The 15,090-nt window shown below is 48.3% G+C and overlaps 1 protein-coding gene and 1 long non-coding RNA gene across 22 annotated transcripts in view; one reads left to right on the top strand and one right to left on the bottom strand.

Moving 5' to 3' along the window:
• CACNA1E (calcium voltage-gated channel subunit alpha1 E) overlaps window positions 1–15,090 on the top strand; it is a 515,845-nt gene that overhangs the window by 88,697 nt on the left and 412,058 nt on the right. For 16 of the 21 annotated variants that reach the window (XM_054247616.2, XM_078355053.1, XM_054247626.2 and 13 more), the window contains exons 1-2: window positions 4,547–4,820; window positions 7,681–8,134. In XM_054247616.2, the coding sequence (XP_054103591.2) occupies window positions 4,739–4,820; window positions 7,681–8,134 (536 nt within the window). In that variant the 5' untranslated portion in view covers window positions 4,547–4,738. Of the gene's footprint in view, window positions 1–4,546; window positions 4,821–7,680; window positions 8,135–15,090 lie in introns of those variants that run through there. The other 5 variants (XM_054247624.2, XM_054247625.2, XM_054247623.2 and 2 more) reach the window with 1 other exon arrangement.
• The window catches only part of LOC128930096 (uncharacterized), a 52,025-nt gene that overhangs the window by 30,576 nt on the left and 6,359 nt on the right, over window positions 1–15,090 (bottom strand). The window lies entirely within an intron of this gene.

The following is a 15,090-nucleotide window of genomic DNA, read 5'->3' on the forward strand; positions in this document are numbered from 1 at the left end:
GTTACCTTGCCTGGATTAGTCTGAATAGAATCTGCCACGGAGCTGGAGCCCCTCCTACAACTGTACGGAGGGTGCACAAGGTTAGGGGATGGAACAATCTTGGGGGGTAAACATAAGGCCTACTACAGTTTTCCTTTTTGATCACTGGAAAGATGTGGGCACTTTCAATTTGACTGTAGTTGTTGGTCTGATGTTACAAGTGTCTTGTGTCTTATTGCACAGTTTCAGGGAACAGCAGTCTGAGTTGTACGCCTGGAGTTGCCACCATTGTGCTCAGCGTGTGTTGAGCTAAAAATCCTTTGGGTCACATTATCTCTAGAAATGTGAGTTTTGTTCTCAATGAATTATTCGGCTTAAAAAACAGGTGAATTGTAACATCATTATAGTAATCATGTGGTAACATACTTAATAACGGCCAGAAAGAAAAAGCATAAAACAGAATATCAGAGGGCACAGAGAAGAGTGTGGAATGAAGAAAAGATCCTAACAACTTTCAGAGATCAGACATGCTTTGGAGGCACAGGTATGCCTTTCTTCCATTGCCATCTGCTCCTGATTATCCAGATCCTAACCTGAGATCTTCCCACGCATTGGCAAGCTTCTGTGTTTGATCACAGCTGAGAAGGTGTGCACAAAGGCTGGGATCTGACCAGAAGGGGCCAGGCCTGGCAGCCAGACGGGGAACAGCCCAGGCCACCACCACAGGGTTTCCCATCTTCCGGATCAACTTGTATCATTAGACAGTGATATTAGAGAGAAATAAGCTTTTATTTTATTAAGCCACAGATATTTTGAGGTTGTTTAATAAAAACGTAAGTTATTTTACATAATGAAAATGGTAGCTAATATGTATTGGGCATTTTTTTGTGGCCAGGTGCTGTTCTATGAGCTTCTGTATTTACTTCTCACAACAACTGTATGATTTATCTACTCTTGATGATCATTTTACAGATGAAGAAATGCAAGGCTATGTAATTCGCCCAGGGATTCAGTTGGTGAGAGCTGGGATTCATACCCCGCTCCAGAGTACAGGCTCCTAACTTCTATTTTTCACTCCATATTTATTTAACTTACAGTTCCAAGTTCCTCCCAAGATACTAACTTGATTCCCATTACAGGCTTCTGTATGACAGGTTATATTATTATCCTCATTGTTTATGTGAGAAAACTGACTTAGAGAAGTCAGGCTGAAGGTTGCTTGACTAGCAGGTGGCAGAACTGAAACCTGAACCCAGAGCTTCCGACACCGGAATATGGACTCTTTCGACCTCTCCACAGAGACGCAGGCTGACTTAGTGCACACTCCACATTGAATCAGAGTGTTTTCCTTGAGTCTTGGTTTGCATTCAGAATGCACCAGTCTGTCAAATTGCTGTTGGACATTAGCCCATCCTTGAACAGTCGCCATAACAACATAGGCACATGGAGAGGAATGTGGGGTGGGCAGAAACCGATGCCAGTCTAGGGGAGAACAGAGCTCTGCAGGGAGTGGGGGTGGGTCAGGGAACACTTCCTGGGTGTGCTTTGCTCTATGCATTTCATGATATAGACTGGAAATGGTTGAGAACGACACCGTTCTGATGGCTTTTGACAACCTAACTCATCCGGGACAACACCTGTTACCAACTTAGCACAACCTCTCAGGCTGACACACTGGTTTTAGGACAGTGTTTGACGACATGATTCCTTGGGGGAAAGGGTGTCTATTAACCATGTAGGCACATTCTGAATATAAAGCAAGACTCAAGGAAAACACTCCGCTTCAGGTGTGGAATGTGCACTAATAGACATGAGATTCTCTGCACGAGTATTTCTGAAGAGACATCCAGGAGTGCATTTTTAACCAGCAACGTACATGGTTCTGATGTACACTAGAAATGGAGCAACACAGTCGTAGGAAATCATGGCAAATGAAAATAATGCCCGGCTTTGACTCCTCCTTTTGTGGTCAGGTAGCAGGCTGGCTCAGCTAAGAAAAATCCCTAGATGAATATTTCTGCATGAGGAATGTTTCCTCTCTGAGTAAGTGGTTGAATATGCTGAGTAGGTCATTCCCTGCTATCCCTATTGCTGGGCAGGAAACCCATTTAACTATATCAGTTCTCTCTCAAGAGAATCACTTTTAGAATTAACTCAACATGATATGTAGAGTATCATATCTCAAAATTTGTTTCTATCTTTACCACTTTTCATTTCTAATAGATGGATATTAGGACATCTTTGCCCTTGTCCTGCCTATGGTGGACAGAGGGCAGAGAGCCCAGAAAGCTCAGGGGCAGCTCAGGGACATTGGTGTGCCTACCACTCACCTCGTGGTGCCCATCAGCTCCATTTTTGCCCACTGTCTCTTAGCCCATCTACTTGGTGGTGTATGCCATGGAGACTTCTTTGCTGAACTCAAAACTTTCAGGGAATGAAGCTAGTGGACTTAGAAAAGCATAAGTTTCATTGACTTCCTGGTGTATCCCCCTCTCACAAAGTATTTGGAGGATGCACATGTTCTGAAGGAATCAGAAAGAGCAGTGGAGGGGTGGGAGCAGGATGGGGATACACCCAAGGAGAGGAAGATGAATGTCCTCAATGTGGCAGACTCCTCTTCAGGGGTCTGAGAGGCCCAGATAAGCCAAAGGGGTGCACGGATCATTATTTCTAAAGCAGTGAAAAGTAGATGAATTGAAAAGTAAAACTCTTGATAGGGTATTAAGGAAAAGATGGTGCGAAGGACATAATATTTCTTCATGGACAAAGATCTTGACTTTGACTCTGGAAGGGTGACGGGGAAGACAATTTCAGAAGTAAGCAGAAGTGTGATTATGGGCTCAAGTGTTTGTGGCAGTAAAGGGTGTTTGAGTGGGGGTAGAGAAGGAGAGCCCTTATCCTGCCATCCCACTGCATCCTGACAAGCAAGGGAAGAGTGTTCCTGGGGCTGCTGGATTGCACTAAACCCTCTTCCTCTTCAGGGTCCCTGTAATTAAAAAAATCACACCCTTTGCCCATTAACCAAACTTAGCAATACAGAATAAGAAGAGAATTAGGTAGAAAGCAAGGGTTAGAGTCAGGTGCCCTCAAAGCTTGCATTAGCTCGTCCTTGGGTGCATTTCGCAGAACTCATCTTATAACTGTCAATTTCTAAGCAGGCCCTCTTCTCCCTCCATTCAGGTGTCTTGTGTGTGAGCCACAGGACAGTAACTGTGCTGTCGGGAAGCTGCTCATTCTCTTTTGTAGATCTTCATTTCCTATTTTTGCCTGGTTCTCTGTAGAACCTGCTTCCACGAGCATAGGCTGAGTGACAACAATGGAGTCCAAGAGATGCAGTTGAAAGACCAAAGTGACAAGGCTTTAAAATAAAGTTTTATCAGGACAGTCATGCCCACTCATTACGTATTCTCTGGCTGCTTTCATGGTACCACAGCAGAGTTTGAGTAGTTGCAACAGAGACTGTATGGCATGCAAAGCTCAAAATATTTATGTTCTGGCCCTCTGCAACAGAGACTATGTGGCATGCAAAGCCTGAAATATTTATTTTCTGGCCCTTTGGAGAGTTTGCCAATCCTTGCTCTAGAGAGTTTTGTACTGGCATTTACATGCTAGTCTTAAGTAACTTATATCACTTCCACTCACAACTCACTGGCCAGAATGGTCACATGGCCCCACTTAACCATAGAGGGCCAGGAAATACATCCTACCATGTGCCCAAGAGGGGGATAATCAGAATATTTGACAAACAGCACTAATGGCCACCATAAGCACCTACTATGAGTTGAAATCAGTACCAGGTGCTAGGAATAGAAAGATGAACAAGACAAAATCTTTGATCTCAAGGAATTTAAGGAATGCCAGAATTTGGGGATTGGAGGGGGAAGGCTAAGTATAGATTCAAGTGTCCTTTCCTAGAAGATATAGACTGGCTTGTCTGAATTGCTTGAGATCTCAGCTTGGTGCTAGCCAGAACTGGGGACTGACCGGCTTGGCAAACAGTGGGGGCGACAGATCCTCCTGATGAACGTTTATATCAATAATAGAAGGCTTGTTTAACAGAAATTCTTAAAGGAAAGAGAAGATGATTTTATGTTTTGATATTCATAACACTGATTCTGTTAAAGCCAGAGCTCCACAGTGCATATTATTGCTGTTGTAATGTTGGCAAAGATGTGCTTCAAATTGGCAAAGTGTCTGAGAAGAGGAAATCATGTAAGGAGAGAGAGTGGGGTGGGTCAGGAAATGGAGGTGGGAGCCAGCTACTGGTGGCCTGGTGAGAGGTGGGAGGGCGGCCCTGTAGCCTTTGTCACAGAGAGACATGAGGGAGAGGAGGCTGCAGCCAGCAGAGCCTGAGAATTCTTGGAGTTGCTGGAGATGCTAAGGCCTGGAGAGGGAGTGGGAGCAGCACGGAAGGGGTGTGTGCGTGCATGTGGTGAGGGAGAGACATTTAAACATCGTAGGAATGAAGGATAAATTTAAAATCCCTCAAGGGGAGTTGAGACAGAATGACAACGTGAAGAACATGAATCACTCTTTCTAGGGACCCACCCTGCTGTTGGCATGATTTGGGATACATTTTCTCCTCCGTACCAAGCTCATTCTGGACCCTTTGTCTTCCTTCTTCCTGCTCCCTTGACCTGGCCTCGGTGGCCATGTACCTAGTGCTGGCTACCATGTCCTGGGAGCTTCAAGATCAAAAACATTGAGGCTGTAGGGTGTGGTGCCGGTAGGGTGAGGAAGACCAGTACAGACGTTAGAGATGGAGAAGGAGACAAAGAGAAGGTATCTTAGGGCTCTAGGGACACCCAGGGCTACTGAATGCTCCCATCAGGCTTTATCAGGTATGTGCTAAGATCATCCTCTCATCCAGCCTTTTTGTTTCTATTTGCTGTCTTAGCATAATGAGGAGGGGGGTGGGGGCTGGGAGAGGCATTTATGGATTCTGCTCCATGTGCTAGAGACATATGATTAATGTAGTGGAGAAAACCGTAAGCTAGGACTTGAAATCTGACTTCTCTCCCAGCTCTGCTTTTTATTGGCAGTGTGATCCTGGGCGGGGCTCTCTACCTTTCTGGATCTCAGCATCCATAAAATGATACGGTTAGAGCATTAAGATTTCTAACCATTGAAATAGTCTTTGTATTTGTGATTTGCAATTTGACTTGCAGTCCAGCCCAGGGAAGGGGTGGTGCCTGGAGGGTAGCGTCCGGGAGGATGCCACCCTGGGGGCCCTGCACAGCTCCCAACATGTAGTAGGGGCTCAACCATCCCACACTAGTTGAATGATCTGGAGGCCCGGGCTCCTCTGAGCACATAGAGCATGGCCTACTTCTTAGATGCCACTTTGTGGTCACTAAGACATGTGGTTGGGAGGAATTCCGGTTTGCGGCTCCTGGCTAGGAGGGAGACAATAAGCAGGTATCTTGAAAAGGTGGTAAGTTCAGGCTGTCTCAAGTCAGAAGGGCTGGTTCCCTGCCCCCGTCCCTGGACTCCATCCTTAGACTTACTATGGGGACTAGCGGTGTGTGGGTAACTTTTAAGTTTCTCATTAGGTTAAACCTTTGCTAATTGGAGCATGTCAAGGTCTGGTATGAGCCACCCACCTGGAATGCTGTGTTCACTTGGGCACGTCCATAAGGCGTGAAACAGGGAAACACCTCATTGGCTTTGGATTCAGCCTTTAGGGGTGTAGTAGTGGAGGAGCAGTGCACAAAGGAGGAGAGAGGAGTGACCAGCAGGGCAGGAGGAATCCTTGGTTTCCCTAAATCCTCCCTCACACACATGCTCTTCCTTTTTGCCCATACTCCTTTCCTGTTCCTCACCTGGCAAGCTCTGTTTAACCCAGCTCTAGGTCCTTTCCTTCACAAAGCCCTCCTGACCACCCCCAGCTGGGCTAGGTATCCCTCTTTTTTTTCTTTTTTGAGATCGAGTCTCATTCTGTCACCCAGGCTGGAGTGCAATGGTGTGATCTTGGCTCATTTCAACCTCTGTCCCCTGGGTTCAGGTGATTCTCCTGCCTTGCCTCCCGAGAGGCACACACCACCACACCTGGCTATTTTTTGTATTTTTTGTATTTCACCATATTGGCCAGGCTGGACTCGAACTCTTGACCTCAAGTGATCCACTTGCCTTGGCCTCCCAAAATGCTGGGATTACAGGCGTGAGCCACCGCGCCCAACCAGGTGCCCCTCACATGTGCTCCTCTAGCAATCAGGCCTGTGCCAATTACAGCACATCCTGTCATGGTCATAATCAGTGTTCTTCCTGTCTCTCCCATGAGGATGCTGTGGACTAAGTCCAGCTCCTGTTGTTGTGCCCACTGCATGGCACAGTGCCCAGCACATGGTAAGCCCTCAGTAAACACCGGTTCAATGTGTATGTCTTTCAGAGGCCAATGTGGCTGTATCCTCCTTGGCATGGAAAAGGAGAATGATGCCAAGGGGAGCAACAGGAGCACCTGAGTCACACGTGGCCCCCAGGTCCTGAGGCAGATACATGCATTAAAAAAGGAGGAAGGAGGCCGGGCACGGTGGCTCAAGCCTGTAATCCCAGCACTTTGGGAGGCTGAGGCGGGTGGATCACGAGGTCAAGAGATCGAGACCATCGTGGTCAACATGGTGAAACCCCGTCTCTACTAAAGATACAAAAATTAGCTGGGCATGGTGGCACGTGCCTGTAGTCCCAGCTACTCAGGAGGCTGAGGCGGGAGAATTGCTTGAACCCAGGAGGCGGAGGTTGCGGTGAGCCAAGATCGCGCCATTGCACTCCAGCCTGGGTAACAAGAGCAAAACTCCATCTCAAAAAACAAAAGGAGGAAGGAACCTGCAGACAGGACTCAGTTCTCAAGAAGAGCTCTCCGTAGGCTGGGCTCAGAGGCAATGCTTGTAATCCCAGTACTTTGGGTGGCTGAGTCAGGAGGATTGCTTGAGTCCAGGAGTTTGAGACCAGTCTAGGCAACATGGGGAGATGCCATCTCTACAAAAAATAAAAAAAAATATTGCTGGCTGTGGTGGCACGTGCCTGTGGTCCCAGCTACTTGGGAGGCTGAGAGAGGAGGATTGTCTGACCCTGGGAGGTTGATGCTGCAGTGAGCTATGATTGCGCCATTGAACTCCAGTCTGGGTGACAGATCGTACCTCAAAACGAATAAATAAAAAAACGCCCACCTTGAGGCTTGGTCCCCTGGGAGCACGTGCTTGGGAGGCAGGGCAGCAGGTGGTGGGTGGGAATTCCCTCAAAGGAGTTGGGCCCTGGGGAAAGGGTTAGAGGGATTCTTCCACCAAAAATGGGAGTGAACAGCCACCTAGCTATCTGAGGTGGGGCTGATATGCGCAGCCCTCAGGGTTCCCGTCTTTACTGTGGCCCCTGAAACCTTACCACTGGTGCATATCATTAGTTCTTTAACCTCTGTCTTCTACCTTAGACTGTGAAGTTTATGAGGGCAAGAATCCAGTCCACTTTGTGAAATTCTGGACACCTGGCGCCCAGCTTGGTCCACTACAGATGCTCCTGATTTCAACATCATTTATGGAGCTCCCCTGTGTGCGTTTGTGGGTCAGGCCTGGGATGTAGCACTGAGCAAATCTTGGCCTGGAGGGCAATGCCATTAACCTCTTTCTCTTCTCTATTTCCCTGTGACCTTGGCCCCATCCTCCCTCCTTCTCTTCCCCACTCCTTGTCTCTACCCTCCCCCTCCCACAGAGCAATGTTCTGTGATGCTGCCGGAGATGCGTGGACTGAGCCCAGACCGCAGGCTGCCCGAGCCCGCCCTCTGCCCGGCTGCAGGGAGCCCTGAGCCCGTGGCCGCGGGCCGCCGCCGACGCCACGTGCTGGCCCTGCCAGAGGAGGAGGCATGGCGGCCCCAGCAATGCACCCTGCTCGAGGCCGAGGCCTCAGAAGAGGTGGGCATGCTGCCAGCCTCCCCACGTGCCGCCTCCGGCTTCGGCTTCGACAACTTCTTCCCGGTGCAGGAGGGCGAGGGCCCGGGCTGGGAGGGCGCTGTGGCGCTGGAGGCGGGCTCCAGCCCCTTCCTCCCGGTGAGCCCCGAGGTCATGAAGCGGCGGCGCGGGGGCCTCATCGAGCAGCGGGACATCATCAAGGCCCACGAGGCACACAAGATGCAGAGCACTCCGCAGGCCCGGCGGAAGGAATGGGAGTGAGTACCGTGGGGGCGCGGGTCGGAGGTGGCTGGGCCTCGGGTCGGGGTGGGGTCCTGGAACGGATGGGTCCTGTGGGGCGGGAGATGCTTTCGACTGTGCTGCAACTAACGAGGGGCTGGACCCTCTGGGTGACGTCCTCGTGGTCAGCCCCTGATCTCACCACCTGGCTGTAGGTCTCGTCCAGCCTCACGGAGGCCTTCAGCTGTCAGATGCGGGTGAATCAGGCTTGCCTCCAAGGCTCACTTGTTTTACTAACAGCCTGTGGATAAAGAACTGGGTCTGTTTCATTTTCTGAGCTTTCCTGAAGCCCACGGAGAACGCTTCGCCAGGTGGATCATCTTTCCTTCAGGAACCGCAGCTAACCCTGCTCTTTTAATATCCTCCTCGGGTAAATGATTACATTCTGGGGCCCTTCTCCAGTGGATGGAAGAAAATGACCAACATCTGGCTTTATTTCTGCTCTTTTTGTGTAGGGCAAAAGGCAGACTTTAATTCGCACCTGTTGCGAATTTTGGCTTTTTCTTCTTAGGAGTCCTAAAGGAAGATGGTATTTCATTTAATTCTTGATTGCGCCGGGTTTATGCTCCATAGCCGGACTGTTTTGTCCTGTGGATGCCAGAGTCTACTCTGCATGTTGGCATGTCCTATGGTCTGTATGTCTATCCCTTCTTGCTTTAGATTGTGGACTTGTTAGGTCATCACGTGCAAAGAGACTAGTAACAGGTATATCCTGATGGTGGTGGTCGTGCTGGGATTTACCTACTTGTTTTCAGTGAATGTTCTGGATGGTGCAAGTGGGGGTAGATGAGCTGATCTCTGTTTCATAAGGATGTGAATGTTAGTTAATTCATTCATTCAGTGAGCCCTAATGTATGCCAAGCTCCTGGGATTCAGAGAGGAGCTGAGCACATCCAGCATTCCACAGACCTCTCGGTTCATCTCTCAGCACTGTTAGTATTTAGAACCTTGCATAGTATTTAGAATCTTTACATGCCAGGCAACATTCTAAGCACCTTACCTACATCCACTCACATTAATCCTCACTATAGCTCTGAGGTAGGTGCCATTATTTGCCACATGTAACCAATGAGGCACAGAGAAGTTAAGTGGCTTTCTCGAGGTCACTTGGATAACAACTGCTTGTTACTGTGATTTGATGTTAATTAGTGATTCGAACCCTGGCAGTCTGGTTCTAGAATCCATGCTTTTAACCATGATGGCACAATGCCTTTCGTTCTAAAGCTCAAAGTACTTCTCTCAACAACCTATTGATATGCCATGGTAAGAGCACTGGTGTGGGGGTTGGGAGACTTGTTTCTAATTCCCAGGGTGACCTAATTAGTGGTGCGACCTTGAGTAAGTCACCTCATCATGACTTTGGAAAACAAGGAGGAGAAAGTAGATGGCCTTTAAATACCATGCAGCTCTGACAGCTGGTCTTTCTTCGTATTTAGAAGAACTATTTTTTAATGTACCTCCATCTTATCTTTCTAAGAGGACCCTGAACACCTTGGGAGACCATCATACGCATTGTTCATGTCACTCAATGCCAATTATCTGGCCTAACCCAGGAAATCCCACAATTCTCAATGAAAAACTAGCTTTACCTTGACTAGCAATGTGGAAGTAACTTTTATGTCTTTCAGTAAATTAAACTTTTACTAATTGGAGGATGTCAAGATCTAGTAGGAGCCACCTACCTGGGGTGCTGATGGGGATGACTGGGAGACCGTTTTCACCTGGGCAGGTGCATGAAGAGGTGAACCAGGGAACACACATCAATGGCCTTGGGGAATGTCAGCCTTTAGGGGTATAGCAATGGAGGAGGAGCACATGAAGGAGGTGAGAAGGAGTGGAAGGAGGTGGGAGGGTAACCAGAGGGTATAGGGACAAAGAAGTGAGGATAAGGGTGTGTTCAGAAGGAAAGTCATCATCTCCATACAATGTTGCTGAGAGGTCAAATGAAATGAAGACTGAGAAGGAAACACTGGTTTTGGCAACACGGAGGTGACCTTAATGGGAGCAGTTCAGCAGCGAAATGGGGTCAGTAGCCCAATTGGAGTGGGCTGAAGAGAAAATGGGAAGTGGCAGAGACAGTGCTGTTGCCCCATCCTTCTCTGCTCCCCAACACTCATAGCCTTGCTGTGCCTTTCCCCATTACCGCCCAATCTCCTTACCCTTGTGGCTCTGGACATGCACTATTTGATCTTCTCTACACCCCTCCCCAGCTTTCCAAACCCTAATGTTGCTGAGCAAAGAGGGCTCACTGCTCAAGGCACTGGAAGCCAATACTATAACACTAGGTTTTAGAGAAGAGAAGCTTTTTATTGCATGTCGACTCACAAGGAGACAGTGGTCAAGCCCGAATCTGTCTCTCTGTCCTCCCTTCAAGGCAGTATCTTCATTAGAAAAGGTTCAAGGGTTTAGTAGGTGATTGGTGGAGGGGAAGGGGAGGTCTGGAAAGTCCTTGGACCTGCTCCGTTTTCTCTTCATGCTACCTCATGGGTCACTGTGAAAATTCTTGGGGACTTAGTGTGAAACACATCATGGCAGGTCAGGCTGTGTCAACAGCAAGCTTGTTCTGGGCAGACTCCAGTAGGCCAGGCCATTTTGGTTCCAACTGATGTCAGCCCGTTTTTTCTTGATCTCACAAGTGCAGGGAATTTCAGCATTTCTGTACGTCGCTTCTCTTCTTATCTTCCATTCTGCAAGCTCAAGAGTATCTGTTAGTCATTGGTTCTTACTCTTTGGGGCACAGTTTCAGCTTCAGCTTTTCAGCAAGTTGTTTCTTGTCTGCTATCCTGTAAGCCCAAGGATGTAGTCATTGGCTTCTTTGACTCTTTGGGGCATGATTTCACTACACACTGTCTGGAACCCGCATTCCATCATCAGCAAAATCCTGTCCATCCTCCTAGCCTTCTCTGGAAGTCCCCTCCACTTTCTTATTCCTGCTGGAGACTCCCCCCATGAATGTAGCTTGCTCTGCAGCGGCCTCACCTGACAGCTGCTTTCCCTTCCATGCTGCCTTCGACTCTGGAGTCTGGAGAAGCAACTTGCTGCTCACTGTTGCTTCCAGACTGTGATTCCCCTCTCCTCTCCTAAAAATGCCAGCTGTGGAGCACATATCATCGGATAATACCACCTCCTACACCTGGTTGCCACTGTCTATAGACTCCCAAGTCACTTGCTTCATTCCAGGAAGAATGGGCTAGCCCTGGGTTTACTGCCTCTCTCCCCCCGTCTTCAGCTGCCAGCAGTTCTTGGTGATTTCAGTATCCCTGTAGGTGACCCATCCTGCACCCTGGCCTCTTGGTTCCTTAGCCTCTTCTCTTTTGTAACTTTGCCTTCGTGCTTCCTGCTGAGAGCTCACCTCCATGGTCTGCCTCGATCTTGTAATAACTGCACTGCTCCATACTCTTGGTTTCAAGCATCCCACTGTGTGACCACCCCTCTTTTCTCTCCACTTACTCCCTCTAGTGCTCAATTCCCAAGATTCTTTTTTTTTTTTTTTTTTTTGCGATGGAGTCTCGCTTTTGTTGCCCAGGCTAGAGTGCAATGGCGCGATCTTGGTTCACTGCAACCTCTGCCTCCCCAGTTCAAGTGATTCTCCTGCCTCAGCCTCCTGAGTAACTGGGATTACAGGTGCCCACCACCATGCCCAGCTAATTTTTTGTATTTTTAGTAGAGATGAGGCTTCACTATGTTGGTCAGGCTGGTCTCGAACTCCTGACCTAAGGTGATCCACCCACCTTGGCCTCCCAAAGTGTTAGGTTTATAGGCATGAGCCAACACACCCAGCCAAGATTCTTTAATCTCACTGCATCTGCAAGACCTGGATGCTATTACCTTTTCACTGTCCCCTTCCCAAATCATTATTCCTCATCTTATCATACTGAATCCATTCTAAGCACCAAACACATTTTCCAGATAAAATAGTGACCTTTCATCTGAGGTCTCCTCCTCTTCCTCTTCTTCCTCCTTCTTTCTTCTGAGGGAGTTTCATTCTTGTTGCCCAGGCTGGAGTACAATGGCGTGATCTTGGCTCAATGCAACCTCAGCCTCCTGAGTAGCTGGGATTACAAACACCTGCCACCACACCTGGTTAATTTTTTGTATTTTCCGTAGAGATGGGGTTTCACCATGTTGGGCAGGCTGGTCTTGAACTCCTGAGTTTCAACCAACTTCTAAGATAGAATGAATCATCCACAAAGGGCAAGAATGCTGGTGCTCAAGCTGGTTTCTAGAGAACTTCATGCTTCACCATCATTGTAGTCTGGTTTTCCCCCTCAACTTCGTTGCTCCTCTGTTGCTTTGTTACACGTTGCCTGGCAGAACTTCAGCCCTGCTACATCCTGCTTGGCGCTATTCTTCATGTACATGTGGGCAGGTGACCATTGCTATAGTAAAGCTCACAACCACGCTGATCCATCTCACTGTGAATTGACGACTGCCTCCTCCAGTTGGCCCTTAGTCCTGCACAGAAATCTTACTATTTTTCCGTTTTCTCTTCACTCTCACACTCCTCTAGAGATTAGGTTACACGCTTTTCCCTTAACTCTCAAATCCCATCGTTTCCTGCCGGCTTGCTCCTAGCTCATGACTATGATTGCCTTCCCATTTCACTGGGAAAATAGCGGCAATCAGGAGAGGCGGGTCGGGCACGGTGGCTCAAGCCTGTAATCCCAGCACTTTGGGAGGCGGAGGTGGGTGGATCACGAGGTTAAGAGATCGAGACCATCCTGGTCAACATGGTGAAACTCCATCTCTACTAAAAATACAAAAAATTAGCTGGGCATGGTGGCGCGTGCCTGTAATCCCAGCTACTCAGGAGGCTGAGGCAGGAGAATTGCCTGAACCCAGGAGGCGGAGGTTGTGGTGAGCCGAGATTGCGCCATTGCACTCCAGCCTGGGTAACAAGAGCAAAACTCTGTCTCAAAAAAAAAAAAAAGAAAAAATCAGGAGAGGCAGGCTCCATCCCCACACTGACCACCCGCTGCATCTGGGCCCTGGTGCCAGGCCTTTACCTTCTGTTACTGTGGACTGACCACCCTGCAAGTTCCATGTGGAGTTCTGGCGCCCACTTAGAGCAAAATGAGCCTTTTGTCTATTCTGCCTCCAGTTTTTCCCCTTACAATTTCCTTTGGAACCCATTCCAATCAAGTCTTTGTCCCAGGCAAACAAATAGCTGTTGACACGGTGACATTGGCCTCCGTAAGGCGGAATCCAATGGGTGTTCCTTCATGTTCATCTTCCTTGACTGAGCGGCAACATTTGATCACTTCCTCTTTCTTGAAACTCTTTGGTCCTTATTTCAAATTTTTTTTAGAGACAGGATTTTGCTATGTTGCCCAGGCCGGTCTCAAACCCTCGGCCCCAAGTGATTCTCCTGCCTCAGCCTCCCGAGCTGGGATTACAGGTGGAGCTCCTTCTTCACGTGGCTTTTGTGATCCCTGCTCTTGGCTTTCCTCCTGCCTTGCTGGTTGCTCCTCAATCTCTTTTGCCAGTTTCCACTTCCTTTTCCCAATCCTTCCTAAACACTGGACGTCCCAGGGCTCCGTCCTCGGCCTGCTCTCTTCTCACCAGGGCTTACTTCCTAGTGCGCTTGTCCAGTCCCAGACCTTTGGTTCACATCATACACTGCCGACCTCTAAATGTGTATCTCTACCCAGGACCTCTGCCCTGAATTTCAGATTTCACCATCTTTACTTGTACATCCATTGGCATCTCAAATGGAACACGTCCAACATCAAAATATTGATTTCCCTCTAAACCTGCTTCTCTTGTAGTTTTCTCTTTCTTTCTTTCTTTCTTTTTTTTTTTTTTTGAGACAGAGTCTCGCTCTGTCACCAGGCACCAGGCTGGAGTGCAGTGGCGCAATCTCGGCTCACTGCAACCTCTTCCTCCCAGGTTCAAGCAGTTCTCCTGCCTCAGCCTCCCGAGTAGCTGCAACTACAGGCACGTGCCACCATGCCCAGCTTATCTTTGTATTTTTTTTAGTAGAGACGGGGTTTCACTATGTTGGCCAGGATGGTCTCGATCTCTAGACCTCATGATCCGCCCGCCTCAGCCTCCCAAAGTGCTGGGATTACAGGCGTGAGCCACCGCGCCTGGCCTTCTCTTTCATTAAACCTATATTTTTTCTGTTGCTTGGGCCAGTAATGCTGGAGTTATTCTGACTCTCACGTTGACACTCAATTCTTGCAGTCCCCAGTGTCTCTCCCTTCAGAATGTATCAGATCACTATTCACTTTTGCTTTTGTCTCCCTGGTCTAAGCACCTTTATTATTTTTATTTCACACACACGTATACGGTACTAGATGCCCAGCACTATTATAGGTACTTTACAAATATTACTTGATTTATCCATGCAATAATTGATTGTCCCCATTTTTGCAATTGGGGGATAGAGGGTTTAAGTCACTTGCCCAAGATCATAATGTCAACCACCCCTTAATGAGCCTCCCTGCGTCTGCCTCTCCCTTGCTAGACTGTTTCCCCAGCCACAGCTGAAGATCCTTTCCTTTTCTTCTTTGATTTACAAAGGATTTAGAAAGATAGTACAAGGATTTTCTGCCCAAGTCTTAAGAAATGTTTCCTGTCAGTCCTTAGCTCAGTACATGATCTCATGATCTCCACCTTCTCCCTCTCCCCCTTGCCCAGCCAGCCTCCTAAAGATGCAAGGGCGTCTTTGTCTTCATCTTTCCCTTTCTCCTTCTCTTCTGGTTACGCTGGCCCCTTCCTATTCCTTGAATGTACTCAGACCTCCCACATCAGGACTCTGCCTTTTGCTGGTCCCTTTCTCCAGAATCCTTTCCCCATATACCGGGACGGCTTCTCTCCCACTTCATTTGAGTTTCTGCTCAGAGAGAACTTCCTGTCACCCTGTTGAAATAGCATCCCCCATTGTCACTCTCTTTCCCTCTTTATTTTGCCTTATTTTTCATCATAGCCC

The sequence above is a fragment of the Callithrix jacchus genome, chromosome 18 (assembly GCF_049354715.1).
Source record: "Callithrix jacchus isolate 240 chromosome 18, calJac240_pri, whole genome shotgun sequence".
NCBI lineage: Eukaryota > Metazoa > Chordata > Mammalia > Primates > Cebidae > Callithrix > Callithrix jacchus.